Genomic DNA, 27473 nt, shown 5'->3' with positions numbered 1-27473 from the left:
GCCATGTTAGCATGTCACGTGACGTAGAGTGAGTTCCTGCTGTGGCTTGAGGGAAACAGATCGACATTCAGCCACGGGAGAATCGCACTTTGCGGGTAAGTTAAGATATTTGGCCGGCAAGAGGCCACCTGAGTCCATATTAAGTGTTCTTTGGAGGGCTTTGCCGTAGGTTTCGGTGCACTGTAGGCCAGAAATAGCCTGAATTTCTTGTGTAACAAGCTGTCGTTCCGTGCAGGCCTACGCTATTTCCTGGTGCAACTCCACAGATGTGCCTATTGGAATGGCCAAGTTGGAAAAGTTCAGTTTTGGGGTTTTGCATGAGCTTTGTTCTTCTCAACTCCGAATTTAACTATTCTGTGTGCTCAGATTTTGTCATGAGAATTTCCCTGTTGTGAAGCCGAGTGCCTTTTCGACGGTGAAAAAGACTGAAAGGAACACTTTGGCTCTGTATGAATATCTTTGATCTGGGTATTGACACCGCAAACTACTCCTTGGGTTATTTTGTCTGTGGTGCATGCTAGCTAACTGTACCACCCCGAACTGCATTGTGCCACAAACCCTTGAACTGCTTTTAATCAAAACAACTCTTTTTTCTTTTTTTAAGAGCAGCCATATTTAGTCCTGAACGTGTTTCTGTTATTCCCAGCATTTTGACATTTTATTTACTGGAACTGATTTGAACTCGTTAAATATAAGCCAGTACCCATTTGCATATATACGCAATATATATGTATATAAATAACAGTGTGTATGCCTGTGTGTGTGTATGTATATAAAAGAGAGTATGTGTAATGCAATATCTGAATGAGACTAGAGGCATCTCTGTGCTCTGCGACCTAGCTAACCTCAACCTTTGCCATGTGAGCTGTTTAGGGAACATCAGTAAATGCTAGTGTCTATTGCTATGCACATGTTCAACAGCTGAGGCATTTTAGACAACTTACACTTTCATATATATTTTTCATCTAGGAAATGCACTAAATTCAGCTGAAGAAGAGCATTATTTTATTGTTTTTTATTATGTATTTATTTGTTTTAAACCAAAGCAGCACTCTGTTTATTAAAATGTGAAAGTGCAATAAAACATTTTGGCGATAATCGTGCGGCCCTAGTCAGTTGTTAGGAAATATTTCAGCTACAGAAAGCATTAAGTCAACCAAGGACAGGTAGTCTGCCGTTTTACTATTTAAATCAGTATTCGATAGCCAGATCTGAATGCCATCCAAAGCAAAAACAAATCCATCTATCTTTGCCAGTGTTTCACTGTATGACGAACAAAAAATTCCCCCAAAATTCTGCTTTTTCAAATGTTAATAATTACATTTGAAGAGACACTCCTCTAAAAATCACCTTAATCATTCTAGAATGATTAGCTTATTCCAAATATAGTTATTCAAGTCATTTGGTGAAAAATTCTGTGTCTTCGTATTGCAGAAAAAACATATCACTATGTCAGTTTTATCCAGTTTTGAGTATATACAGTTGTGGGTCACAAACTTTTGGAGCAGAGTTGTGCGCTCTGTGATTCTGGGTCAGTCATTGTGGCTACCTTTCATCTTCACTGCAGAACAGTTGTTGGTTTATAGCCCGTTTTCTAAAATACTGTTCACTATCCAGGTTTATTGTGAGATAAGAACTTCTTATATAAATGCTAAAATATACCCTGCACTGATTCTAAAGCTATAAAGTTTTGCTATCACAGTTGAATAATTACCAAGCTCTAGCTCATGTTTTTGTGGTATGTCACAGTTACGCTGTTGCTGTCTGATCAAAGCAGAAATGAACAAGAATAAAAAATCTGCCCGACATTTAAAGGCAACTTGGTGCACATATGGTTTCAGCACGCCCCACCACAGACGTGTTTGAGTTGATGCTATAAAGGTACAGTGCAGATGTTTGATAAGATATGGGAAGCTGACTTCCCACAGGCTATAATTATTCACATAGGTTGTTAATTCTTCAAACTCCACCCTGCTCCCACAGCCTTTCTCAGAATGGGGAAGTGTTCACTGCTAGTAGTTTCATGTACAGCCACTTCAGAAAAAAAAATCAGACCCATTACTTTTTGCACACGTGTTTGTAAGTGTTGTAGAGTTCGTATTAAATGACTAAAATTTCAGTCTATACTCAACAACCTACAATACCAAAAGAAGAAAGTTTTTTTTTTTTTTTAGAAATGTTACAAAATACATTAAAAATTCGAATGAAAAAAATCTGTCATAAAAGTATTTATACCCATTACTGTGGAAATCAAAATTGTGGTCAGGCATCTCCTGTTTGCTTTAATTTTCCTAGAGGTGTGTCTAAAACCTGATTGTCCTTCTGTGGAAAACTAAACAGTCTTTGATTGTCTGTAAGTGGCCTAGCCAACGCCCAGAGTTAAACCCCAAAGAACATCTATGGAGAGACATAAAGATGGCAGTTTTAATATTTTAGCTATTCCCATCCAATGTGACAGAGCTTGAGAGGTGCTACCAGGAAGTGGGATGAGAGGAAGGAAACGCAATGGGATAAACTTCACAAATCTATATATCCAAAGCCTAAAAATGTAAATGTTTTTGAGCTTTCTTGATTACAGAAGAGTGTTTGATTCTCTTAGATGGACTGCCTACAGATGCTGCAGCGTCCACCTCAGTTGGTTTCTTTATTGATTGACAGTTTTGCTGAGTGTCCACTTTCAGTTAAGCTATTAAAACTTACGCCTCTTGTAGGCCATATACCCAGTGATGACCACAAAAACATCTTAGAATAGACTGCATGTAAACAGCCCTATCATCTCGTGATCTGACTCATTAGTTGAAAAAAATTTTGCTTCCTTTTTTGTGTCTGAAACAAGTTTCAGTTACATTCCTTTCCACGTTTCCTCTGGCTCTGTCTCTCTGACTCACCTACATACTTTCACTTTTTCTTCCTCTGTGTCTCATTCCTTCCCCTCCTGAAACTTGCTGCGGCTCAGACAGGTTCATTGTGACAGGTGCAACAGTAAGCATCATCTCCAAGATGACCTATAATGACCTCATTGTTGAATTTAAACAACAATAAAGGTGTTTTTAGCTTTAAATTCTCAGACTTTCTAATGATTGAAAGTTTTTGTTCAACCTTATGAAAATGAGATTACACATTTTTGAAGTAATAGATTCTGTTCATATTCTTTTCTTTGACTTGAAATGTATAAGTTGAAAATTTAGTTTTTTTCAGAGCTGACATTGTACAGACTATTAGTAATCAAGGAGACCGGTAACCAGTATTTGGAACAGATACACATTTGCTGTACAAATGGAAACTCTATTATCTTTTACATGTGTTCAATTAAAAGAGAAATTTTCAACTTGTATCCTTCAGTGCTGATAGACTATTAGTTCTGATGTCTAACAGTCAGGTAGTGCTGTGGGCCGAATATCGCTCAAAATTACTCCATGGTTTCTACAGGTAGGAAGAGATTGTTCCATCAGAGTGAATGTAATACATTATGAAATCAATCTATTTACAGAAAAAACACATACAATACTGGTAGAGTTGGGCATCAGGAATTGGCTTGCTTTACAGATGATATTGGACATTGCTATTGTTAGAAGAATTTTAAAAAAAAAAAGAGACCACATCACTATACCATCACTGTGCTATACTACAGCTGACTAAAACAGCTTTACTTCTAAGAATGTACATTTTAAACAAGTGCCTTAACAAATAGTTGACAGCATCATCGATCAATTAACGTTAAAGGAGTACCTACACTGTCCATACACTGATGGAGTGGTTTTTTTTTTTTTTAAACTATTGATATTTGACTTTTGGAGCCTATCCCAGCCGACTCGAGGCAAAGGCAGGGGACACCCTGGACAGGTCGCCAGTTTATCGCAGGGCTGCACTTAGAGACAGACAACCAAGCACACTCACATTCACACCTATGGACAATTTAGATATCACCAATTAACCTCAGCATGTTTTTGGACTGTGGGAGGAAGCTGGAGAATCCATAGAGAACCCATGCTGCATTGGGAGAACATGCAGAAAGATCCCAGGCGTCCTAATCAGGATGCGAACTGGGAATCTTCTAGCTGTGGGGGGACGGTGCTTGTCACCTTGCAGCCCCAATGTAACCATATTAATTAATGTACTGTAATTATTATATATAGTTTTTTTTATTGATTAAAGGACTAATGCCAAACTGTAAGGGTCCTGGATTAAAAATATTACTTAAAGTGAAAGTATGTAGATGAAAAGAACTATGTGGGGTAATACTAAATACATAGCAGAACAATATTATGTTTTCTCCCTGCAGTCACACTAATTGTTGCATATGTTATATTTGTGTTGAAAAATATATGTTGGACAGCATACTGCATTGTTTTTAGATTCGAAACTTTCAAATATAGACACTGATGCTTAGCTACAAAGTCCAGTTTGTGTCTGTAAGACTTTTTTTTTTTCAGTGAGTTTGGTCAGAAAGGCTGTTCTTGTTTTTTTCTTTAAAACTTCTGTGCAAGTTAGCCATGAAAAAAAAAGTAAGCTGGCTTCATGACACAGAAAATTCTGAGTTAAGCCCAATTTAGCTTGCTAACCTTCTTTTGTCACTTTTTCACATAGGTCTGCGATTCATGTGACGAGTTGAGATGAGTTTTTCCGGCGGAGTTTAGGGTGCTGCTCTGCAGTGTATTTTTAGGATGATTATTTTTTTCAATAGATGAAGTAATTTTTTTTTTTTTAAGTTGTAAAACACAAGCTTCTGAGAGGTGTTGCCATGACTACTCAGATCCAGTATTACAGAGAGATAAACATCCCCAGTGCACTGAACACCTCTTACTCACCTTACTTTTCCCTAACTATTGTGTGTATTGTTGGAAGCTGTAATTCAATATTCAATAAAGTGGACTAGTTAGTTAATTATTCATGATACAAGCTAATGGCACAAGTGGGCTTATTTGTGCTCAAAGGTTTCTCAACCCAAGTCAACTGGTGATACTCGGTTCTAAATTTGCATCTTTAGTTTAGATTTTTGCCTTTGACTGATTGATATAAAGCATACCTTTTAAGCAACATTGTCTTATGCTTGATATCAGGTAGACAATAAAATGTTACAAAAATCATGTTTAATTAGACTCTGTGTACAAATAATTAATTTAAGTGGGAAAATTTGTATTTTAAAGAATAATTTATTTATTTGTCTGCACAAATTTTTTACTCACTATCCCATAAGGCCACTTGGGCCCCAACTGATATTGTATAGTCCTCTGTCATTTTCATGCCATTTGGTCACCATGTATGCTCCAAATGGCAAACTTTTCATGGTTAGAAAATTAGCTTATGTCAATTCTTAATATGATTCTGCTGAGAACCGTTAACATTTTGAAGTCTGGCACCATATTAACTGAAAAATGAGAGCTTAGCTTTGCTGATGGTGTTTGCATGACACCATTAACAGTCTCTGTGTCTGTCATTCTCAGCCTGTGGAAGCCCCCTCCCTGAGCGATGGCCTCACCTGTCTCAGTCTACAACTCCAATGCCTTGGATGCACACATCGCCAGTGTAAGTGGATTTCTAAGTGTGTTTTGTCTGTCTTTATGGTGGATCTGCAATGGGATAGTGCACCAGTGCTAGCTAATTCTTGTAGAAATACAGTTGTGAACAACTCTTAATCTTCTATGATGGAATCGTATCACACATGCATCTTTGTCAGAAAAAAACAATCATGCATTTTAGTTCTTTCATAGATTTATTACTGTTCCTCTGGGAATATCACAATATCTGCTGGCTCAAAAATATATATACAACAATTCTAATATTTGCTACTGCACAGTGGCTCGGTTGGCCTGGGCCTGGGCTCTTTCTGTGTGGAGTTTGCATGTTCTCCCTGTACAGCGTGGATTCTCAGCAGGTTCTCCAAAAAAGATGTTGAGGTTAATAGACGTTTCTAAATTGTCTGTAGGTGTGAATGTGAGTGTGCTTGTTTGTCTCTCTGTGTAGCCCTGCAATAAACTGGCGACCTGTTCAGGGTGTCCTCTGCCTTCACCCTTAGGCCTTGTCCACACGTAGCAGGGTACTCACAAAACGAAGATATTTTCCTGTCATCCACACGAAATGATTTGCAGCATTAAAAACGATTCTTTCAAAAACCTCCGACCAAAGTGAAGATTTACGAATATTCCGTTTATGTGTCTGTATGTGGACGTCAATAACTGGGATTTTAGGTTTCAAAACGTCACTCCCTGCGACAAAATATGTTCTTACGTCACATATGCGACCTGTGTTTACATTTGGAAACAGCGTGGATGCCCTCAAAACTGTGTTGATGTTGTCTCTTGTCCAGGTGCATTTTGCTTGCTTGTTTTTACAAGCCCAGATACTGCTCAATATGCACAGGTGAAGGACAACGTTTAGGACGGTTATTTTACGACATAGAGAGACGGAAGTTTACTCTGATTGGATAGGATTTGGGAAACTACTGCCACCTAAAGGTTTGGCATGCCTATTAATGTGCTAATTCCTGGTACAAGCGCTCATAATATCACACATTGACTACTGCAACTCCTTCCTGGCAGGCCTCCCCACATCCACGGTCAAACCTCTGCAGATGACCCAGAATGCAGCAGCACGTCTGGTTTTCAGCCAGCCAAAAACGGCACATGTCACACCGCTGTTCAGATTGCTTCGCTGGCTTCTAGTTGCAGCCCGCATCAAATTCAAAACCCTGACACTTGCTTACAAAACTACAATGAACTGTCTCATTCACGTCTACACTCCCTCCCGCTCACTACACTCAACCAACAAAAATCGCCTTATTCAACCACCGTAACAAGGCCCAAGGTCGATAGCTAGGCTCTTCTCCTCTGTGGTTCCCCTGTGGTGGAGTGAGTTACCAAACTCTGTTCAATCTGCTGACTCCATCTCAGTCTTTAAGACTAAAGACCCAGCTCTTCACTGAACACCTTTGCACTTGACAGACTGAAAACAAACAAAAAAACAACAACAACAAAAATCCTATTACCTCCCACCAGTGGCGGCTGGTTACCACAGAGGGCAGGGGCGTCGCTCCCCAACTACTAATGACCAGATAAAAAGTAGTTCATTCTAACAAAATAATAAAATTAATAATAACCTCCCTATTCTTTTGCTATGTTAACAATATTTGTCTTAACAGATTTAACATTAGTCTTTAATGTGTGTTTACTAATTTTGCACTTCCTGGATGTGGGGTGCCGGCCACATGAGTGTGTATGTAGCTCGAAAAAATTTTCGTGATCATGTCACCTTGGTCCACGCTCTGATTGGCAGCTGCAGATTTTCTCATGGGGTGCAGCTCAATGCGTTCCGGACCCGTCCACTTTTGCTGTAAGCCAATTAATTTTGTCTTTATTTGCTTTTGTCCTCTGTGGTTAGATATCAAAACTGTCCTTCAACATTCTTACGACTGCGCTTTCTGACACCGTCACACATCTTTTCCCTTCCTCTTCTATACTAGATGACAGTTACTGTTGTGACATCTTAATGCGTTGGCCATGCTGTCAGTGAAGAAAAGACTGCTGGTAGAAAAGACCGCATGTAGAATACATGTAACTGGGTTCAGCCTCGGACAAAGGTGACATGAGAACGCCTTAGTTTATTATTTTTAAAGTCATTTTTGGTCACACACCTGTCAGAGCACACCACAGCCACCAAACAGCAGCTACTGAAGCCTGCTATGTGGGGCGTTTAGGGAACATCTGTAAATCGTAGCGTCTATCGGGAAGAGAATTTCAGCAAGTCATATGTTTTGCCTTTGACCAGGTGGGAGGTGCAACAAAATGAGAAAGTGGGTCGTACTGGTGCTACCAGTGAAAAAATTAATCTGGAGCCCTGAATACCATTTTTTTTTTTCCCCATTATTTCCATTGTGTGTTTTGAGTTTGTACAGATCCTGTAAATATTGATGAAAGCTTGATGAATGGTTTTGACATTTAGTTCTGGTAAGTCTTGATAATGTTAAATTAGATTATGATTAGAATATCCTCCAAAGGTAGACAGTTTGCATTCTTGTAAATAGTTGTGCCTGATGTTACTCATATCCTAATTTGTGATTTCAAATAAAAGGTAATTTGTAGACTGTGCCCCCTCCCCCCCCAAAAAAAAAAATTTCACCAGCTGCCACTGCCTCCCACACAGCCTGCTATTGGCATCAACGCCCTATCACACTTGAACTTGTTCTATGGCACTTATCTAGATTCTTTTCTCCTGACTAGATCCTTGCTTGTGTTGTATCCGTTCTTAGATGTATGTCGCTTTGCATAAAAGCATCTGCTAAATGAAATTGTGGAATTGTAGCTTAACAACACACCTATGCAGTTAGGTGTGGATGAATTTTTTTTTTAAAAACAAGGTGATGTGTAAGGGGGAGGATATTCAGTTTTATAAAAATCCTGCTTCGTGTGGGCAATGCCCTTGGCTCGCTGGGATAGGCTCCAGCCCCCCCGAGACCCTAATGAGGATTAAGTGGTGTATAGCTAATGGATGGATGGAAATCTAATATTTGCTTAAATGTCTTTTGGCCATTTTTACCTCAATTAGGTGCCTTTGATTGCCATACACAAGCCTCTGGCAAGCTTCTGGTTATATCTTTGGCCACTCCTCTTGACAGAATTAGTGCAGTTCAGTTAAATTAGTAGAATTTCACACACACAGGACTTTGGGAAGGCCCATATACACCCTTAGTTCTAGCCTGATTTAGCCATTTCTTTATAACATTTGGGGTTATGTCTGGCTAGAACACCCAGCTAGGTCCAAATCAGGCCTGCAATGAATCACCTTTTTGGTGATTTTTGGCTGCCTCTTGACCATCCTGACCAGTTGTCTCTCAGCAGCAGGTGATCGCTTGCATTTCCTTCCTGATCGTGGCAGCGACACAACTGTACAATGCACTTTACAAGCAGTTGCTAGCACAAATGATTTTGGGATCTGAAGCACCTTGGAAATTGCTCCTAGCAACTTCTTTGACTTGTTAAAGTCAGAGATTTGCTCCTTAGATTGTAGTGTTTATGGCAGCAGTGTCAGATGTGGTAGTGAAGCTTATGAAGTCCTCTCCGTCATAGTCCATCAGTTCAGGTACTTAAAAGGAAACTTTCCATCATTATGATGTCCCATCTCACTGGTCTCTGAATCTGTTCACACTTGGTCCAGTCTGATACTGATTTGCACATGGTTCTCTGACTTTAGTACCTTTCAGTAAAAGATACTCAGACTTGCGGAGGTTTGACTTTGTTGTTGATTGATGCATTGCTATTTTTGACATGGACTTCCTGCTATCTGTGAGAAACATTTTAGTGTTCTCATGTTGACTTCCTTTATGATTCTTCTGACCTGCTTGTTGTCACGTGTGTTGAGAAAAGGCCTCAGTGTTGTTTTTTTTTACCCTTGTAGGTGTTTTTTCTTTATGAGTGACACTACCACTGTGACTGCTATGAACTAATTTTCAACACAGCTTGCTCACAGTTTTCTTTCTAAATGAATGCCTCATAAGAGACATACTAATGTTAGGTACTAGAGGGACACTTGCCAGGAGACCAGTAAATGTTTTGCTTGTCTGCCACAGTCTTCCACGTCAGCCTTTTAGCTGTTTGTTTCCTGCACCGTCCACATGCCTGATGGAATGGAAAAGACTTTTATTTTGCTAGTGTAGTAGTAGCTAGAAGGGAACCTAGGCCTGGGTCTGGAGAGAGTCACTGGACCAGCAGCTGTCCTCCTTCTGCAAAACCTAAACATGTTTTGATAAAGCCATAACAAAAATTAAACATTTTAAGTCACTGCAATTAAAGAGTTTCCTGTCTTTAGTTAAATATAAACATTCTCTTTAGACATAATCATTGTGTCCCTGCTGTGAATTATTTTATGAGATAAATAGAATTTTTAAGCAGTAGCAACACAGAATTATAGATTTCTTCTTTGGAGCCAGATGTCTGCCACCAGTATAATTGTACACTTTTATTTGATTACATGTGTTTAGGGATTAATGGCTTGGTTGGTGTTGTTATGCATGCATATTTAATTCATGCAAATGGTTTCAATCTTACAACAGTTTTTACCTTTTTTTTTGTTTGTTTGTTTGCCCTTTTATATAACTTACCTTTAAAATGCAGAGGGTAGTAAAAGACATATATACTGACTGGTTATTAAACTTTGGTGTGTTGTTTGTAGACACCCAGAGAGTCGCTGAAGATGGAGTTGTTAGCTGATGTGTCTCTACTGCCAGGAGAAGAAAGAATTATAGGTGAGTATAATCTACTGTAGTCGATGCACAGGAATAAATTCTCAATGCCAGTTAAACTCAGTTTCAGACAAAAACTTAGCCCAACAGTGGTATACCTGCAATCAGTTTACAAATGATTTGGTAGCTACTGTATGGGTGGACTGGGTTTGTTGTCTTAGTCTCTAACATTCAAAGTAGAAAGGTTTGCACGCTTCTCTTATTCTGCTTCCTTTTCTGTGCATATATGGTGATATTTTTTTGCCTCACAGCACTCACTGCTTACCAACAATAATAATGTGAACCAGAGTACAAATGTGAAAAAAAAGGAACCTGCTCTGGGTGTAAGATCAGACAAAAGGGAAGATTAGTAAGGAGTCAAATCAATCTGTTTGTGTCTATCTACTTTCAGATAAAGACATCATCTACATGTGTCACTTCAACGGAGCTGTGAAAGGCAAAGTGTTGATCACAAACTACAGACTCTACTTCAAGAGCTCAGATGCTGTAAGTCCGATTAAACTCATGTGGTGCCAGCCATTGGCTCTGGGCAGTGTGTGTCATGGAAACATTCTGCTGATCTACAAACCATTCGGTTCAATCTGACACCATCTCTGCTTGTGGTGTTTTTAAAATGGTGCACTACTGCTTTGATCTGTCAGTACAGACTGAATCTTTTTCTTGAAGGGCTCCTGAACAAGCACTGTGTATGCCACAAAATCATTTACAATATTTTAGTCACCACCATAGTATTTGCTTGTTTCTTTAATAACTGAATTTATTTTAAACACTTTAGGCTGAAACAATCTAACACAAGACTCATACATTATCCCCTTATGAAAATAGGTTGCATTGTTACCTTTATATAGTACTACTTGTATAGTATAGTGTGTATAACTGCACAAATAAGGAAGCTGCTAGCTATTATTGGCATTGCTTTGTCACACATGCTCTACAACAAGCTTGCCATTTTGAGCTACACATGCTGCATGTGGAACTCGACCTGACATGCATTTTTCAGCCACACATACACTTGTGTGAATTTCTACCAGGTAATTGAAGTGCAGGAGTTTCCTATTAGATTTTCCATGGAACCAAAAGGTGCCATTTACATTGGTGAGGGAGGGGAGCAGGCCCCATTTTTCCAAACCTACTTGGTACCAGAGTATATATATATTTTTAAATTTACACAGACACTCGGTTTTCTAGCAGTACATGGCGTCATTTGGAGCAACAGCTAATGTACACTGGTGTTCTAAAGAAAGTGCATCACCTCGGAATTTCCTATTTCTAAGTTTGACAGCAACTGTTCAGGGCATGCTTATATAGCCAAAAGTACCAAATGAAGCAATATTTCGTCATGTGTCACGTGTCAAATTTATGTGATGTAATCTAATGAAATATTGCTATATACTTTGATTATTTGAATAACAAATACAATTTAAAGGCAACTGTATTTAAACAAGTTGGTTGTTCACTGCTTAGTAATGAAAGTTAGGTTCCAAGTTGTAACATTCAAACTAAAAGCCAGGGCATCCAGAGTTTTGTCTTGAGACACTTAATATTGATTGGTCATAATGAATATATTCTTGGTAACTTTTTCATATTTTGAAAGACGGTTTCTAGGTTCAGGGGTATTTGTTGTCTCAGTGTAGGGTTTCCCAGCTTGTTACAAAGCATATCTCCGAAGTACATATTCACTGGAAGTCATTTTTCACTGGGGAGTGCATTATTTATTTTACTTGTTGGAGACTATTTTATTAGTGTACCTGTGTGATGGTTGTGTAATTCAAATTTTGTGTATTGCTGAGTCTCACTCTGTGTGTCGTAGGATGTAACGGTGATGCTGGACGTTCCACTGGGTGCCATCAGTCGAGTGGAGAAGATGGGTGGGGCATCAAGCAGAGGAGAAAATTCCTACGGCCTGGATATCACCTGCAAGGTATTTGTGCGCTTTATTGTCATTGTTATTATGGTCATTAATTTGTTTACAGGCACAGAATTTTAGTGATCTGATTATCATTTTTAATGCTCTCAAAATGATCTATATGTCTGTTTAGTTAGTTGTAAATAGCTGCTAAGACTTGTTTAGTTAAAACTGTTAAAAGGGGATTTCAGACACAATGTGACAACAACACTGCGGTGCGCTGAAAGCCATTATTTCTTGTGCCTTGCACCATGGCACAGTGGTTTGCTGCTATGCTGAGCAAAGCACAAAAGGTTTAGTTCCAAGTCAGTTGAACTTTGACCCGCTGTGACGAATCCCTTCATGACCAATGGAAATATGGCTTCCAGCCAGAAATGCCAGGTAAAATGGGGGGAAAGTTGATGCGTGCGTGCGTGCGTGCGTGCGTGCGTGTGTGTGTGAGAATTATACAACACAAATTTCCATTTGTATCGAGACCGAAGTAGGAAAGCTCTGTCTTGGAAACAGATCTCTAGATCTCCTGGCATGTCAGGTGTGTTTAACAGTTAAACAGTGTAGCCTGTATGTTGGTGGTATGTTTCACCTATATAGGTTAAACTGATTTTTTTTTAAACTGCAGTAAAAAAGTTGTATAGTTTTCAAATAGAATATTTTATTGACACTGAATATAGAAGTTTTGTGAACTCTAATTTGCTGTTGCTTCTGCTACTCCCCTAGACATTCACCGAATTATGTGGCAGCTACAGAACATGTCACTTAGTGTCTGAAAGTTTTATAACCTATAATGATAATGTGTTTAGTGTTATGAGTTACATAATGCATTGATGTCAACTGAGGTCCATTTACTCCCATTGTATTTGTATCTCAGACATTGTATACTTTCATGCCTAACAAGTCCATGGTTTAAAGCCAAACATTGAGTTGAAGTTTAGTTGAGTTTTAATATGGCTAGAAATTCATTCAAAAATTTTGCCAGTCATAAGCCAAGTTCACTGAAAAAAAACGTATTTTTATAAGAAAATGCTTCTCAAGTTTAGGATACTATTTTGCATGCTTTATCTGTTGTTTATGGGGTTTTTTTTTGTGTGTTGACTGTAAATTTGTTGATCTACTTCGTCCCCAGGACATGAGGAACTTGAAGTTTGCCTTAAAGCAGGAAGGCCACAGCAGAAGAGACATATTTGACCTCCTCTTCAGACATGCCTTCCCACTCTCACATGGTCTGGTAAGTCAGCTTGTAACACCTGCTGCCATCTACTGGCTGTTTTTTTGCATGTGGTAAAAGGAGACATATTTTTTTTTCTCAGGGCCAGCAAGGAGAATTCATATGATACAGATGTAGCCTTCTTTAGTCATTTTTGTCCACACACATCTTTACAAACCACAAGCAAACTCCCACTGATTTTAGAGCACAGTGAACATTTTGTATACAGGGAGCACGTTTTAAATTGAATGCTTCACCTTCTTTTATTGTCAAAATAGTCCAGATTTAAACACTGACAGTATTTATAACAGCAAAAAACATTTCAGTCTACACAGTGCTGGCTGAGAAAAGACATTTTTCTGCCTGTAGTCATCCTCCATTTGCTTCAAATTCAAGCACTCATGCAAATGCTGAAATGTGGAGATGCAGCCCCCTCATATGCCATGACACACCGCTACCCACCCACATCACAGCTACATCTGCTTGGCTAATATTTGTGCATGATCAAAATTTGTGTCAATGCTTACACAGGTCGCATTTCTGCCTGTGGTAAGAGCCAGTAGGCACAATGAAAACCCCCTGCTTTTATTCTCCTAACTCCTTGGAAGCTGTATTGAAGCAACCAAGCAAACGGTAATATAATATTGATACAGGTTTATTTAAAATAAATAAATAAAAAAGAGTTTAAAGCATGTTTGTCTGACTTGGAGCTGACAAGTGATAGGTGTTGAATGCTCTGGAAGTCCTGTTGATTTTCTGTACAGACAATGTGTTGACTGACAGAGCACAATGGACATGACACTGATTGTATCGATACAAAAGACGGCAAATTGTATTTAAAAAGTGTGTGATTAGGGGCGCCGCTGTTGTTCACCTGGTTGAGCTGGCGTCCCATGTACAGGGCTACAGTCCCGATGTGGAGGTCATGATTTCGAATCCCGCTCATTGCCCTTTCCCACACGTCCTCCCCCATTCTTCTCCCTCACTTTCCTGTCTCTCTCTTACTGCACTATGAAATAAAGGCACAAAGGCCAAAAAAATAACTTTAAGAAAAAAGTGTGTGATAAAAAAGTGAAAGCCTGTGAACAAAACAATAAGGAGACCAGTACTGTTGCTGTAATATGATTGTAGTCTATAAATTAAAAGTCTCTGTCTCTTGCTCCCATACAGCCTCTATTTGCATACGTGACACAGGAAAAGTACGCTGAGAATGGCTGGAACATCTACAAACCTGTAGAGGAGTTCAGACGGCAGGTAAGAAGGACGACAATTGCAGCATTAGGACTGATGTTACATTACTACAATTAATCTGTGATACCAATACCTATATAATGTAGGCATGTTGTGTAAACAGAACTAGAAATAAGGCAGAGTTGGGAGATTACATTAAAATCAAACGGGTAAGAAATGTACTGGGCAACCAAAGCATTGATACTTTATAGACATTTAGTAGAACTGAGTTAAGGTTCAAAGTAAAATTTACTTGTGTTGTAGTCACTAACTAATGACAGTCACTTTGTCTTCCAGGGCTTGCCTAATAACAAGTGGCGTATTACATTCATCAATAAGAGCTATGATCTGTGTGACACCTACCCCACTGTGCTGGCTGTACCCTTTAAAAGTAAAGAGGAGGACCTCAGAAGAGTGGCTGCCTTCCGGTCAAAAGGACGCATACCGGTGAGGGCAAGATTGAGCTACATAAAATAAAACTATGTTGCGCGTAGTCACGAGTGTAAAATGTTAAATTTGACTCAATAAATCTTAACCTGAGATCCATTTACTCACAACCTTTATGAACTTCTATGTCAGGGAACAATAGGATTTCAATACACAGACAGTACTTGTAGGAAGATCAACTTATGGTTGTTTTTTTGTCTCTTCATGGGAATTGTTAAAAATTTAAAACAAAACAGTAATCATTTAATCATTTTTTAGTTGTTTTGCCAAATTGTCCTATAACTACAGTCCTATCATCTAGTAAGTGACAATCAGCTGTAAATTTAAAAAATGTGTCTTGCAATGCTTACCCTGTTGTACTCTGACGGACTTTCTTGCCTTTAGCATATTAAAGTTAGTCCTTCCTTTGAGGCCAAATCATACTGTCTATGTGCACATCCACAATGGTATGTGTAGTGTAAATTTCATCATCCACCCAAATCTGCAAGGGTCCACAAGAACCGCTATGTGGACGTCTGTGTGCAGTTCTAAAATTTGTGACTGCACAGACTGCAGTGCTTAACAAGAATGCTTAGTTTGAGGAGAGACTGTGCAAGGTCATCACCACCACCCACACAATTATACTTCATTATCAAGTTGTAATTGAAGTAGTCGCCAAACTTTTGTTGTGCTTTGATTTGCACGTGCATCAACGGAACCCAAACACAGTGGGAAGTTGCAAACCTACAGGCACATGGAAACACTTGTCTTTGTTCCTTAGGTTCTGTCGTGGATCCACAGGGAGAACCAAGCAGTAATTGTCCGCTGCAGTCAGCCTCTTGTTGGCATGTCTGGGAAAAGAAACAGGGACGACGAACGCTACCTGGACCTGATCAGGGAGGCAAATGACACCACCAAGCTCACTATCTATGATGCTCGGCCCAGCGTAAATGCAGTGGCCAACAAGGTGAGGAGTGACAGGCACATGAGGGTGGAGCAGGTTGCAAAACATCTGTCTTAAATAGGAAAATAGTGACAACAATGAACTGTGTAATGCCATTGTGAATTGTTATCTTTTGAGGAACCTCATATTCGGTAATGCTTATGGCCGTATAGTTTCCCTTTTAAGATTTTTGAAAAAAATACTGGGAAATGGCCACCATCGTTAACCAGAGCCCAAAGTGACATCTGTAGATGTTTGATGTTTTGTTGTGCGTGGCCAGCAATCTAAAACCTTGAGATATCCAGGTTAGAATGATAGAAAACAGAAAAGGAGAAAATCCTGACATCTCACAAGCTGTTTTTTTTTTCCATTTCTTTGACAATAAAAGCACACAACTAAGAAGATTGATGCAATCAGATGGTATTTTTATATTTTTATATTTATATTTTTTATATCAATATATGTTATATTGATTTTTAAAAAAAAGTGAGCTTTTACAAGATTGAATTTCCCTTCTGGGATAAATAAAGTGTTTTTCATTTCATTTACATGAATGAAATTACATTTTTGTTGCAGACAAAATATACACAAATCTTCTGATATCCAGCCAAAACATTACAAGATGAAGACAGAATCAGAGTGAAACCTTGTCTTCAGTGTCATTGTTCCAATACCTTTTAAGTATCTTGAGGTGTGCTTTTATCTGCTTTTTTATATACATTATTGAAAACTGAAATTTCAAGAAAAACTGCGTGTGACAAAGGAGATGAAAAATAGCACCACGTGAAAACATGACAGCCGTGTAGAGTGATGAGGAGACTGTAACAACTTTGAATTAATACATGAAACTAACACAAATACCATATTTACTTTCCGTTTTCCACATGATTTTCCATCCTTTAAACTTTGACTCCAGCTTTTAAATGATATCAGTTTAGGGCAGCAACTGTTTTCATTGACAATAATCAATTAATTGCTTGGTCTGTCAGGTATCAGAAATTAGTGGAATGTGTCCATCAGTACTTCTCAAAACCCAAGATGAGGTATTCAAATGTATTGTTTTGTTATCAGCCCAAAGGTATTCAGCTTACTGTCATGGAAGAGTACAGAGTCCAAAAAAACATCCAAATTTATCTCAATTAACAAATACTTGTCAGTTGATTTAGTTGTTGGCAAATAATGATCAGTAATCAATTGTTTAATAGTTGTAGCTCTGCATTAGTTACATCGTTGCACCCTGAGCCAACTACTTGTGAAAAGACTTAACTGAAAACTCACTAATTAAGTCAAGGTGTCAGATAGGGTTGACCTCGACCCCTGTGCTTCTGTTGGTAACAGAGATATCTGCTATGAAATCAGAAATACTAAAAAGACTAAACGCTGCCAGTATTGATAGATTGATTATGGAAATAATATGGACTAATTCCACCAACTGCTAAAGTGTTTGAGAGAACGTTTGCTTATGTCGTGCATGCCGGTAATTTTGCTTTCCTCCAGTTAACAGGCCATCAGTGTCCAGTGAACACTATATATAACAATATTTCAACACCCACAGCTTCAGTAAATTTGTTGTGAATGTTTAGGGTGCTTTAGACAGTGAGGCCAAGTGTTTCTGGTTGCTCAAATTTCCTCTAATGCCTGCACATGGATAACTGAGTGCTGAATGTCTTTGCAATCCGCAGGCCACTGGAGGAGGCTACGAGGGTGATGAATACCAAAACGCAGAGCTCATCTTCCTGGACATCCAGAATATCCACGTCATGAGGGAATCCCTGAAGAAACTTAAAGATATTGTCTACCCCAATGTCGAGGAATCCCACTGGCTGTCCAGTCTAGAGTCCACACACTGGCTAGAACATGTAAAGGTAAGAAAAAAACATGTCTGTTTGCAATTAAAAATCTGAAATTGCCATGCCTTTGTTTATCATTTTTATTTAATGTATTGTTCCTTTGTCTCAATCCTATTCTTGTGTAAGTAGCTTGTGTTGTCAGGAGCCATCCAAGTAGCAGACAAGGTTTCCAGTGGAAACTCTGTGGTGGTCCACTGTAGTGACGGCTGGGACCGAACTGCTCAGCTTACATCTCTAGCCATGCTGATGTTGGACAGCCACTACCGCACTCTGAGAGGATTCCAGGTCAGTATGAGCAAAAAAAGGTTGTCAAATTGTTTTTCTTTCTTTTCGCACCGTACCATCCAATACTTGTACTGTACCTATGAGTGATAGAATGTCACTTTTATTAACACTCTGGCTTTAACAACAAATGTTTAGGGAAATAAATGGACAGAAATGAGATTCAAATATTTTTCGTGTGTTTTTAGGGGCTGATTGAAAAGGAATGGATCAGCTTTGGACACAAATTTGCCTCGGTGAGTAACAGCTGCTGTATTCAGGATGATCTACTGTAACTGTGTGTTCTGAATCCATGCTCAATATTGTCAGATACTTTGAAGGAATATTCAAAATGCTGAGTCAGAAATTTGTACAAGTAATGGCTCAGATAACTGAAAAAGAAAAAGTTTACCTTTCTGTTACCTTTCTGCTAATTGTGTGTGTATGTGTGTGTGTTTGTGTGTGTAGAGGATAGGTCACGGTGACAAAAACCATGCAGATCAGGACAGATCACCCATCTTTGTTCAGTTCATCGACTGTGTATGGCAAATGACTAAACAGGTATGTTTAACACATCTGAATTATCCCGCAGCACTCAAGTGTTAATGTAACTGCAGAGTTAATTAAAGGACTGACTGAGATCACACTGGGTTTTTAATAGCTGGCAGTGCATATTTGTCAAGTTTGTGTCACCAACAAGCCACCACAGCCCTATTTTTCTTATGTATGCACGTCAATCAGACTTTCTTCTGTTATTTTGATTCATGTTAGTGCAGTGGTGCTAAGTTCAAAAGAGTTGGGTTAAGGTTGAAGTGCTTTATAGATCAGTGGTTGTGTTAATGATTAATTCACTCTCAGCCAGCACTGCTCATCACTGACATCCCGAATATCACTGGTCTCATAGCTCTGAATAAATTCAGCACAGCGACATGAGCTTCACGAATGTAGATAGAAATCATTTTGTTTTCTGGTGCATAGCGTCCAGGTGTGGAGACGCAGCATGGCAAATCCGCTGCCAAGCGCAGATGGTGCAAGTTTGTAATTTAATTGGAAACAAATAATTTAAAAATGATTTGTTGAAGCTGTTTATATGGTCACAGCAACGTGTCTAAATTTTATTATTTCTCATGTTGTGACAAACTTTAGGTGATGCAACAGTATTTTGCACCACAATATATTTCAAAAAATAATGCATAAAACACCACTTTTTATGAACAGTTGTAATGGAAGCAACAACACACAGGATCAGTGTCCTCTTGTTATCCTAGCGAGACATAGTTTTCAGATACAAATAACTCCTATCGTAAGAGGGATGAAAATTTTAGGTGAGAAGATGGAAAATTCTTGACAAATCCCTTAGGGTCTGGTACTGTTTGTATGACTTTTTAAAAAATTGAATTATGTAGAACTGAAATGATTGGTCAACAGAAAAAACATCTGCACTGTTTCTGATAACTAATCCACTGTTTTAGTAAGTTTTCAAATTAACAGAAATTTTTATTAGATTAGACAAGACATTTGAAAATGTCACCCTTCACAAAGTTGTGATTAACTTATAATGAAAATTATTACTGGTTGTATCCCTTATATAACCACGCAATCATTTTTACCTATATATATATTATTTTTTAAAAAATGTGACACAGACTATAGAAACAAAAGGTTCCCTTAGAAAAAGAATCGAGCTGAAAATAGAAGAATGAATTTAGGTAAGTTTCTGAAATACATTTTGACATTATTAGGAGTTTTGTGATTTAAACCATAATTAAGTGTACAAATTGTCCTTGTGTCATGACTTCAGTGTATATTTATATGAAAATAACTATAGATAATATTGAAGTGGACTACATATATCTACTAAAGGTTTTTTATGTGTACCAAATGCTGCTGTCGAAACATTGTGAAGCCGACACATAGCATTAGGTTAAATTAGATTCAGCTTTATTGTCATTGCACAGAGTACAAGTAGTAACAGAATGAAATGCTGTATAACATGAGACCAATGTCCATGAATCTATTACCCTAGTGCATGCTGGGAGGTTACCCAAAGCACCCACCCAATCAGCTCGTTCAAGGTGAGCTGCGTCTCGCCTGGGAAATGGACGAGGCAGGCAGGAGCAGCAGCAGGGTTTGGAGTTAATAGTTGACAGTCAAGACAGACAGCAGTCTTCAGTCTGTACAGGAACTTACAGAAATAAACTAATTTCTTAAAATGTTCTCTGACAAATATATGTTGTTTGTATAAAGTCTTCAATGGTTTTAATTACTATAGGACAGCCTTTAAAAATGCTATACAGGTGATCTGTGTTCATCACTAATTGACTTTACATGAATTCTCCTGTAAATCAACGTCAGATCAGCGTGGCACTGTACAATAATCAAGAAACCAAACCTGCCCCTCTCAAACTATGTAAATACAAAGAAAAAACATGTATAAGGGCAAATACAGTAATGTACTATGATAGTATACAAGACAACAGCTTTCATAACTAATCTGTCAGGTATTCAGATTGTCAGGGCTAAAACTGGTGAACAGTTTTTGTTTTCACAGTTTTTAAGTTCTTTAACAGAAATACTGGTTTTGCTAAATAAAAGTTTAAGTCAGCCCAGTGTTGATGTACTAAAACTACACTATTGTCTGTAGTTTATGATGTGCGATTTGAATGTGTTCAGCGGACTGATAAACATCTACCATACTTGAAGAATAAACTCATCAATATATATATAAAATTAATACCATGAAATTTGACAGGACTGGCATCACGTTTGACTTGTAACTGGTTATCTCTGCTCTCCTCTCAGTTTCCTACAGCCTTTGAGTTTAATGAGCACCTCCTGCTGACAATCCTGGATCATCTCTACAGCTGCCGCTTTGGGACTTTCCTCTACAACTGTGAGAGTGCACGAGACCAACATGTAAGATGACATGGACAGAAAACATTGCCTGCCCTTAGTTGCCCTACTGCATGCATGCTAGCATTGTTTTGACTTTTAGCTTGCCTTGTACGTACTTCAGTTGCAAATGTGACACTTTGTGCGTTGCAGGAGGTGAGGTCGAAGACTGTGTCTCTGTGGTCCCTGGTCAACAGTAAGATGGATATTTATTTAAACCCCTTCTACACCCCGGAGTCTGGCAGGGTCCTCTACCCTGTTGCCAGCATGCGCCACCTGGAGCTTTGGGTGACCTACTACATCCGCTGGAACCCACGTATACGACAACAGGTAAAACCTTTTCTCAACTCGCTTTACTGTTCTCTCTTTCTCTCCTCTTTCTCTCTCTCTCCCTCTGAACACATACATTCATATACATATATTAGGTTATATCCATCCATCCATTATCTATACACTGCTTAGGGTTGCAGCTGACTTAGGGTGAAGGCAGGAGACACCCTGGACAGGTTGCCACCTTGCAGCCCTAATAAGTTATATGAGCAATATGTAAGCATATAGGCAAGTTCTTCCTGCCTTCCATAGAGACATAAATCCAATGGGGCTTAACTGTCCTGGTTAGACAATGAACTCACCAAACATGCATTCAAAGCAAATAGTAAAACAAAAAAACTAATGAAATCCAAGGCACACGGATTAGTCTGCTGATATTTTGTTGTAACGCCAACGCGTTTTCGACTCGTGGCTGAATCTTCTTCAGGGGTCATGAGTCGATGCCATCATGATGGATCACGTACTGTGACAATAAACCATGCTGCATACAAAGTAAATAACTCAAAAATAGTTTGTTGTCAGTGTGGTTAATACCCACTAGCACAAAAGTTCAAGGAGAAATAATGGATCAGTGGATTAAGATCAGGAAAACAAGTAGCATTGAGTGCATGTATCCAATAGGTCTCACGATTCAGCAGGAGCCTTAGTATGTCAAACCCCTCTTGTGTTTGATGGTATGACTTCAATGACCATGACTTTTACTTGGGTTGCTGTGTCCCGCCTGTTTGTAATGCTTAGCCATGGGATAGTTGATGTTTTGCATGCAAATCGTTTACTTGTGTTCAGCTATGCGTTCTTTAAATTTTCGCTTTGTTCTGGCCGCAAAGAATGAAACATTTGAGCTGTCTTCCTCTTCTGCGTGACATTTTGTTACTTAGTGATGTGTGTGTCTGTGTGTGTATGTGTTCCAGCAGCAGAGTCCAGTGGAGCAGCGCTACAAGGAGCTGTTGGCCCTAAGAGACGAATACTTGAAGAAGCTGGAGCAGTTGCAGCTTTCAGATTCCTCCACTTCCTCCCGTCTGGCTAACAGCCCCACGCCCAACACCTCCTCCAACACCTCACCATCACAGCAATACACACACCTACACACTCCCTTTTGAGGGCTGGTAACACACACTCACACACAGATATCAGATATACTTGTTGACTTGCACTTATGTCCTCTTCGCTCCAATTTGTGTTTCACACACACACACGCAGGGAATTAATTAGTATTGTGCAGTCCTAAGTGTGGATAACAAAGAATGCTAATAAGATTTAGATTTGATGGCTAACTTTAATACCATAGTGGTGATAATGGTGATTTATGCAATATGTCACAGTACAGCCTTGTCTCAAGACTTTTCTATACACACACTCATCATACAAAGCCTTAAAGACATTCACTGGCTTTAAGTCCAAGGGCTTGAACACACAAGACACTGCGGTTGTGTTCACACAAGGAGCAGAGCAAAGTGTTTTTGTCTGAATGTCATACTGTGATTACAAATTAATGAAAATAGTTGAGCATTAAAGTTCTTTCTTGACCTTAGAAACCATAGTCTGACAAGAAAAGTTTAACTCAAGCTTTCTTAATGACTTTTCAGGAGCTTGTAATTGGAGAGTTATACAAATGAACACCATGAGATGCTGCTGAGATTAGGTTTTCAAATTATAGAAGAATTATAAAGGTAAAAGCAGGAAAGACACAGGCTTACCCCGCCATGAGTCGTAAAGAAAAACTGACAGCAAACACAAAACATTTTCTTGATTTTGATGTAATGTATAGTTGACTTTGAAAATGTCTCAAAATATCCAAAATGCTTGTAAAAAGAAGGACATTTCACAGTGAGATGTCAGAAAACTGCACGCACTTAGCCCAGCTCCACCCTGTGCTTCGCCACACCGTCGGTGTCCTGTGTGAACAAAGCATAATGCTCACCAAGATGTTGTTTAACTCTCACTTTTCACACTTGTCCCTCCTTGCTGCACTGCTGCTAAGTGTCGCCCAGTCCTACAGGGAATTGATCGAAACGGCTGCAGAGCTAATGCAGCAGCGTTGGAGGCTTGGAGTTCCTGCAGTAGATGTCACTGTAGTTTCAAAATAAGTGTTATATATATCAGATGCGATCAGATTTGGATGGATTAGTGTGGAATTGTTCTCCATTGTCACCTGAGGATGAAAGCTGAAGCTGTCTCTCAAATACATTTGCCACTGCTATCAGTAAAGCTCACATCCTAGGTTATGGGATTGACAACAAATGTAGTTCGAGCCAACAGTAGACTTTGGTTGGAATTGATCAGCAATTTACTTGTATGAATGCAGCTTTGAGTTTCAAATATATTTCAGGTGCTGAAGATAGTAGAAGGAAATGAAATGATGCTGACTTTCTGAATTCTGAATCACCTCGTGTACTTTAAAGTTCTCACTAAACAAAGACCTTGGATGGAGAAACCAGCCCAGGCCCATGAAATCCAATTTCTAGATGTTTTTTATTCACCCTCACTGAAAGTTCACATTGGATCTCAAAGTACATGTGCCTTTTGGACAATTGGCGGATAGTGTTTGTATGTGGGACTTTTTTTTATTTTATTTTTTTAAAGTTTTCATTTGGAATTCTATAAAAGATTAAGAATAAGTAAAATGCTTCTACATTAATGAAGAATTATTGGGCAACGTACATAGGACTCAAGTCAGTGTACTTTTTTATGTGAGCATAAATCAATCATAGAATGATGAGATAGTACGTGATATTTTTGAATTCTTTCCTTCATTTCAAAAGTATGCTCTAGTATGTCTTTGTAGATTCTCAGTCATCCAGATCTTGGTATTTGTAGGAGCTTTTGTAAAAAGATCTAGTATGACCTACCTTTGGATTTTTATGTCCTAAATAATATCTAATAATTTAAACCTACAATAAGCTTGCTTTTTATTTGGATCACATATTATCTCTTTTTTTTTTCCTGACTCAAACGGGCTTCCTTAAAATTTGCCTATACAAATTCATGAAAACCCAATTTGTTCAAAATGCACATGCTTTAAGAGTTTAAGTGCTTTAATAAAGCTGGTGTCAACAGAGCAGTGTGCAAAGTCAAACTCAGGACATCACAGACGACAGTGTGTGTATTGATAAAAGAGGAATGCTAGGAACATTATCATTTATTACAATCGTGACAATTAAATTAGGCTACTTCTTCCAAAAAGCTACCCGACACAAGGATTTTGCTGCTATCTCAAACAGCTCTTATCTGGGTTGGTTTTAACACTTGATACAGAAAAATAATCGTGAAATGTGTATAACAAACATTTTTACTATATCACTCAATCCGTCAAGATGATGACTGGATTGTTTATTACAATCACTCCTGAGTTTGAAGTACTCTGTCACCATATTTGTTCAGTTTATGGCACTTGATTTCAACCTTGGTTACTTAAGTAATTGGGGCTTCATTTGTGGAGTATGAAAATGTTTAAAGTGTGATTTTTTTTTATTTTATTTTTTTGCCACCACAGTATAATCAGTCAGAGATAAGTTTAATAACATGTTGAATTCTGGTTGGTGTGTTATTTTGGCATTGTCAGCTGGGGTTTCATAATACCAATAGATAACTATTAAAAGCAGCTCCAGAATTGGTGCTGGCAAATGCTGCACTGTGGGAGGGGAAACTGTTGAAAATGTTTTGTTGAGACTGATGCAGGTTAGAAACAAGTCTGCACGGAGCACCACTGTTGATAAAGTCCTAGCGCTAAATCTGTAACCTTTTATAAATCATCTCCTTCACACGTGGATGTTACAGTAACACACAAGTTTTAATAACAGTGGTGGTGTTCCAATTAGCTGGGGTTTTTTGTTCATTCAGTCTTGACTCCTAAAAAAACTGGACACGCTGTCTTTGACTTGTTAATAGTAGCCAGTAGAGTTGCAAAGTGTGAGCAGTTTTCAGAAGGATTTTCCCCACAAGAGTTAGCAGCTGTAATAAATATTAAGTTACAGTAATTCAACAGTGTTTCCTGCTGTTAGCTTGGATACATGAAAAATGTAACCTACCAGACATTTCTGTGGTCTCTCATTTGCCCTTATTTAAATATGTCAATAACAGAATTTAAGCTTGGTGATTACAGTTTTCTCTCCTGTGGTTAACTCGTCTTCTATAATGTCCCCATGAGACAGAATGGGACTTCTGAAACCCGAAATACCCAAAACATGTCCCCCCTGCTGTGTTTCCTTACAGCAGTCTTGAATTCCCAGAAATGCAGCCTTCCTGTTTGAAAGCCTGCTCAGACAATACATTTTCCTTCTCACAGTGTGTTCAACTTAATGGGTTTTCAGCAAGTTGAAAAAAAAAATGTGTGTACAGTGTAAGACTTTCAGTTGTGAATGAGGTATAATAAGTCATTTTGTGAAGCGCTTCAGGTTATGTCCAGATTTGTGCCTTGACTCTTGTGAGAATCACCTTCAACCTCTACAGAGAGACGCACTCGAGCTGTCTTGGGCCATGTTTGAGATTGACTGCTTTGATTTAGGAGGACGCAGAGCTGCCGTTTGCGGGTCTGTGCCAGTTTAAAGTGGGAGGAAGAGGGTGGTTGCTGCAGGGATTCCTCAGGTAACTACAGAGGGTAGAAGACAGGACCGTTTATGAAGGTAGATTCCCTTTGTGAAAGGAAGCCTCTGTTTATCTCCTTAAATTCAACACTGTATGATGCAGTACGTGCTTGAACAGAGCAATTTAAAAAAAAAGAAAGAAAGAAAACACACCCACATTTTAGTAGGTCTGTGGCATGTTTTGCCTTAACTGGTGCAAAGTAAGAGTCACTCGTGTAGTCGGTTTTAGACCAATTTTCAGCTGTGCAAACCTTGCAGCCCATCTGTAGGGGCAGAGAGTCATGCTATATTTGTGCTTTATCTGACTTACTACTGGGTCTTGGCACATCCGTCTAAAACACAGCATCTCCTCTCCTCTGTTTTGCAGAGGTTTGGTTTTGTCCTCCCCTTTACCCATTTTGTTACCTGGTCAGTCATATCTACTCGTTGAATAAACGAACAAGTTGCACAATCAGAGAGATCTTATTTATAAATTACTGTTGAAAATAACCAAACCCAATTTTGAAGGTATGGGGTTCTGATTGGGCGGCAGCTCTACCAATACCACCTGGTAATTAAAATATTTTTTTAAGGTGGGACAGCATTTATGTGAACTGCTTTTTGAGCATAGTTTGGCCCTTTGTCTTTCTATAGTTTCCAAACAAATGTACATTTACAGACTGACCATCAAGGCTTTGTGTCCACCATCACCAGAAGTATCTATTCAAAATAAGGGACGTAGAATAGTTAGCTGCATGTCATATCTCAAACATGACCCTTTCTATGTCTGGGAGGATCAGAGAGGGTAGATCGGAGAGTGCAAGCTGATTCCTGTGTTCACAGAGAGGTGAATAAAAGATTCTACCAAATAGATACTTTAAACTAATGTTTGGCGTCCTTGATAAAAGGTTTGGAATTGGCTGAGAAGGTTAAACAGCAAATGGAAAAGAAGTGACAGCAACATGAAACGTGTTGGTTCGGGGGTTGTGTTTTTAGGGAAAAACAGATAAAAGTCTATTTTTTTTATTTTTTACTTTGTACAAGCACCATGATGTAATTACCTCAATCAAAACCTATTTTACTGTCGAAAGTTCTATTGTTGTAAGATACAATTATTTTATGTAGTGTAAAATCTTCCAGTTTTATAATAAAGGAAAGTAATGTTGGTTCAGAAATTGTTGGTATAAATTGTGGATTTCTGCTCCATTTGGTCAAATTGTTCTGTTTTATATTTAAGGGCATTTTTAGGGGTTGTACTCGTTCACCCAGGAGCAAAAGACAGAAGTTTCTGGATACTGTTGAACCTTTAACATCTTCCTGTCTGTTCTCTATGGATCTTTAGCTTTCAGATTCACTCTGGCTCTGTGGTGATGACTCTGAGAAGTACTTGTTCATTTCAATTTTACTCTTTCATTAATGTAGGGATTGTAGTTTGAGGGTATTGTGTCATATTATAGCCTGCTTTGTCATAAATACACATGAAATGTGTTTGAGGATCTTCTTGGTATCAACAAAAAGGTGAAATCTGAATACATTTCAAATGTACTTCTTTTAATCATGTTATCTCCTCTCCACAGTTTGTTGGATGGTTCTTTTTATGTAAATATTACTGATTAAATTAATTTAAGAATTTCT

At 38.6% G+C, this 27473-nt stretch overlaps 1 protein-coding gene across 2 annotated transcripts; it reads left to right on the top strand.

Annotated features, from left to right (window-relative positions):
* Positions 1 to 26: 26 nt before the first annotated feature.
* On the top strand, positions 27 to 27473 carry mtm1 (myotubularin 1). 2 transcript variants are annotated; one of them, XM_008288379.1, is made up of 16 exons: positions 27 to 95; positions 5445 to 5526; positions 10165 to 10237; positions 10626 to 10720; positions 12045 to 12155; positions 13264 to 13365; positions 14515 to 14598; positions 14872 to 15021; positions 15782 to 15967; positions 17626 to 17808; positions 17923 to 18078; positions 18264 to 18311; positions 18523 to 18615; positions 20857 to 20970; positions 21100 to 21276; positions 22191 to 27473. In XM_008288379.1, exons 2-16 carry the CDS (start codon positions 5470 to 5472, stop codon positions 22374 to 22376), a joined length of 1815 nt encoding a protein of 604 aa, XP_008286601.1. In that variant the 5' UTR covers positions 27 to 95; positions 5445 to 5469; the 3' UTR covers positions 22377 to 27473. The 2 variants fall into 2 exon arrangements, with proteins under 2 accessions (XP_008286601.1, XP_008286600.1); XM_008288378.1 differs by having other exon boundaries at positions 22188 to 27473.

This window comes from Stegastes partitus, unplaced genomic scaffold (genome assembly GCF_000690725.1).
Source record: "Stegastes partitus isolate 25-593 unplaced genomic scaffold, Stegastes_partitus-1.0.2 Scaffold556, whole genome shotgun sequence".
Classification (NCBI taxonomy): Eukaryota; Metazoa; Chordata; class Actinopteri; family Pomacentridae; genus Stegastes; species Stegastes partitus.
Note: the sequence above shows the minus strand (reverse complement) of the source record. Positions and strands in the feature narration are given on the sequence as shown.

Bases quoted from the DNA above. Each gene is read 5' to 3' on its own strand.
- mtm1 (XM_008288378.1), top strand. From the start codon at position 5,470: ATGGCCTCACCTGTCTCAGTCTACAACTCCAATGCCTTGGATGCACAC. The intron at 14,599-14,871 runs GTAAGAAGGACG...TTTGTCTTCCAG, and splicing joins TAGAGGAGTTCAGACGGCAG to GGCTTGCCTAATAACAAGTG. The intron at 20,971-21,099 runs GTAAGATGACAT...TGTGCGTTGCAG, and splicing joins AGAGTGCACGAGACCAACAT to GAGGTGAGGTCGAAGACTGT.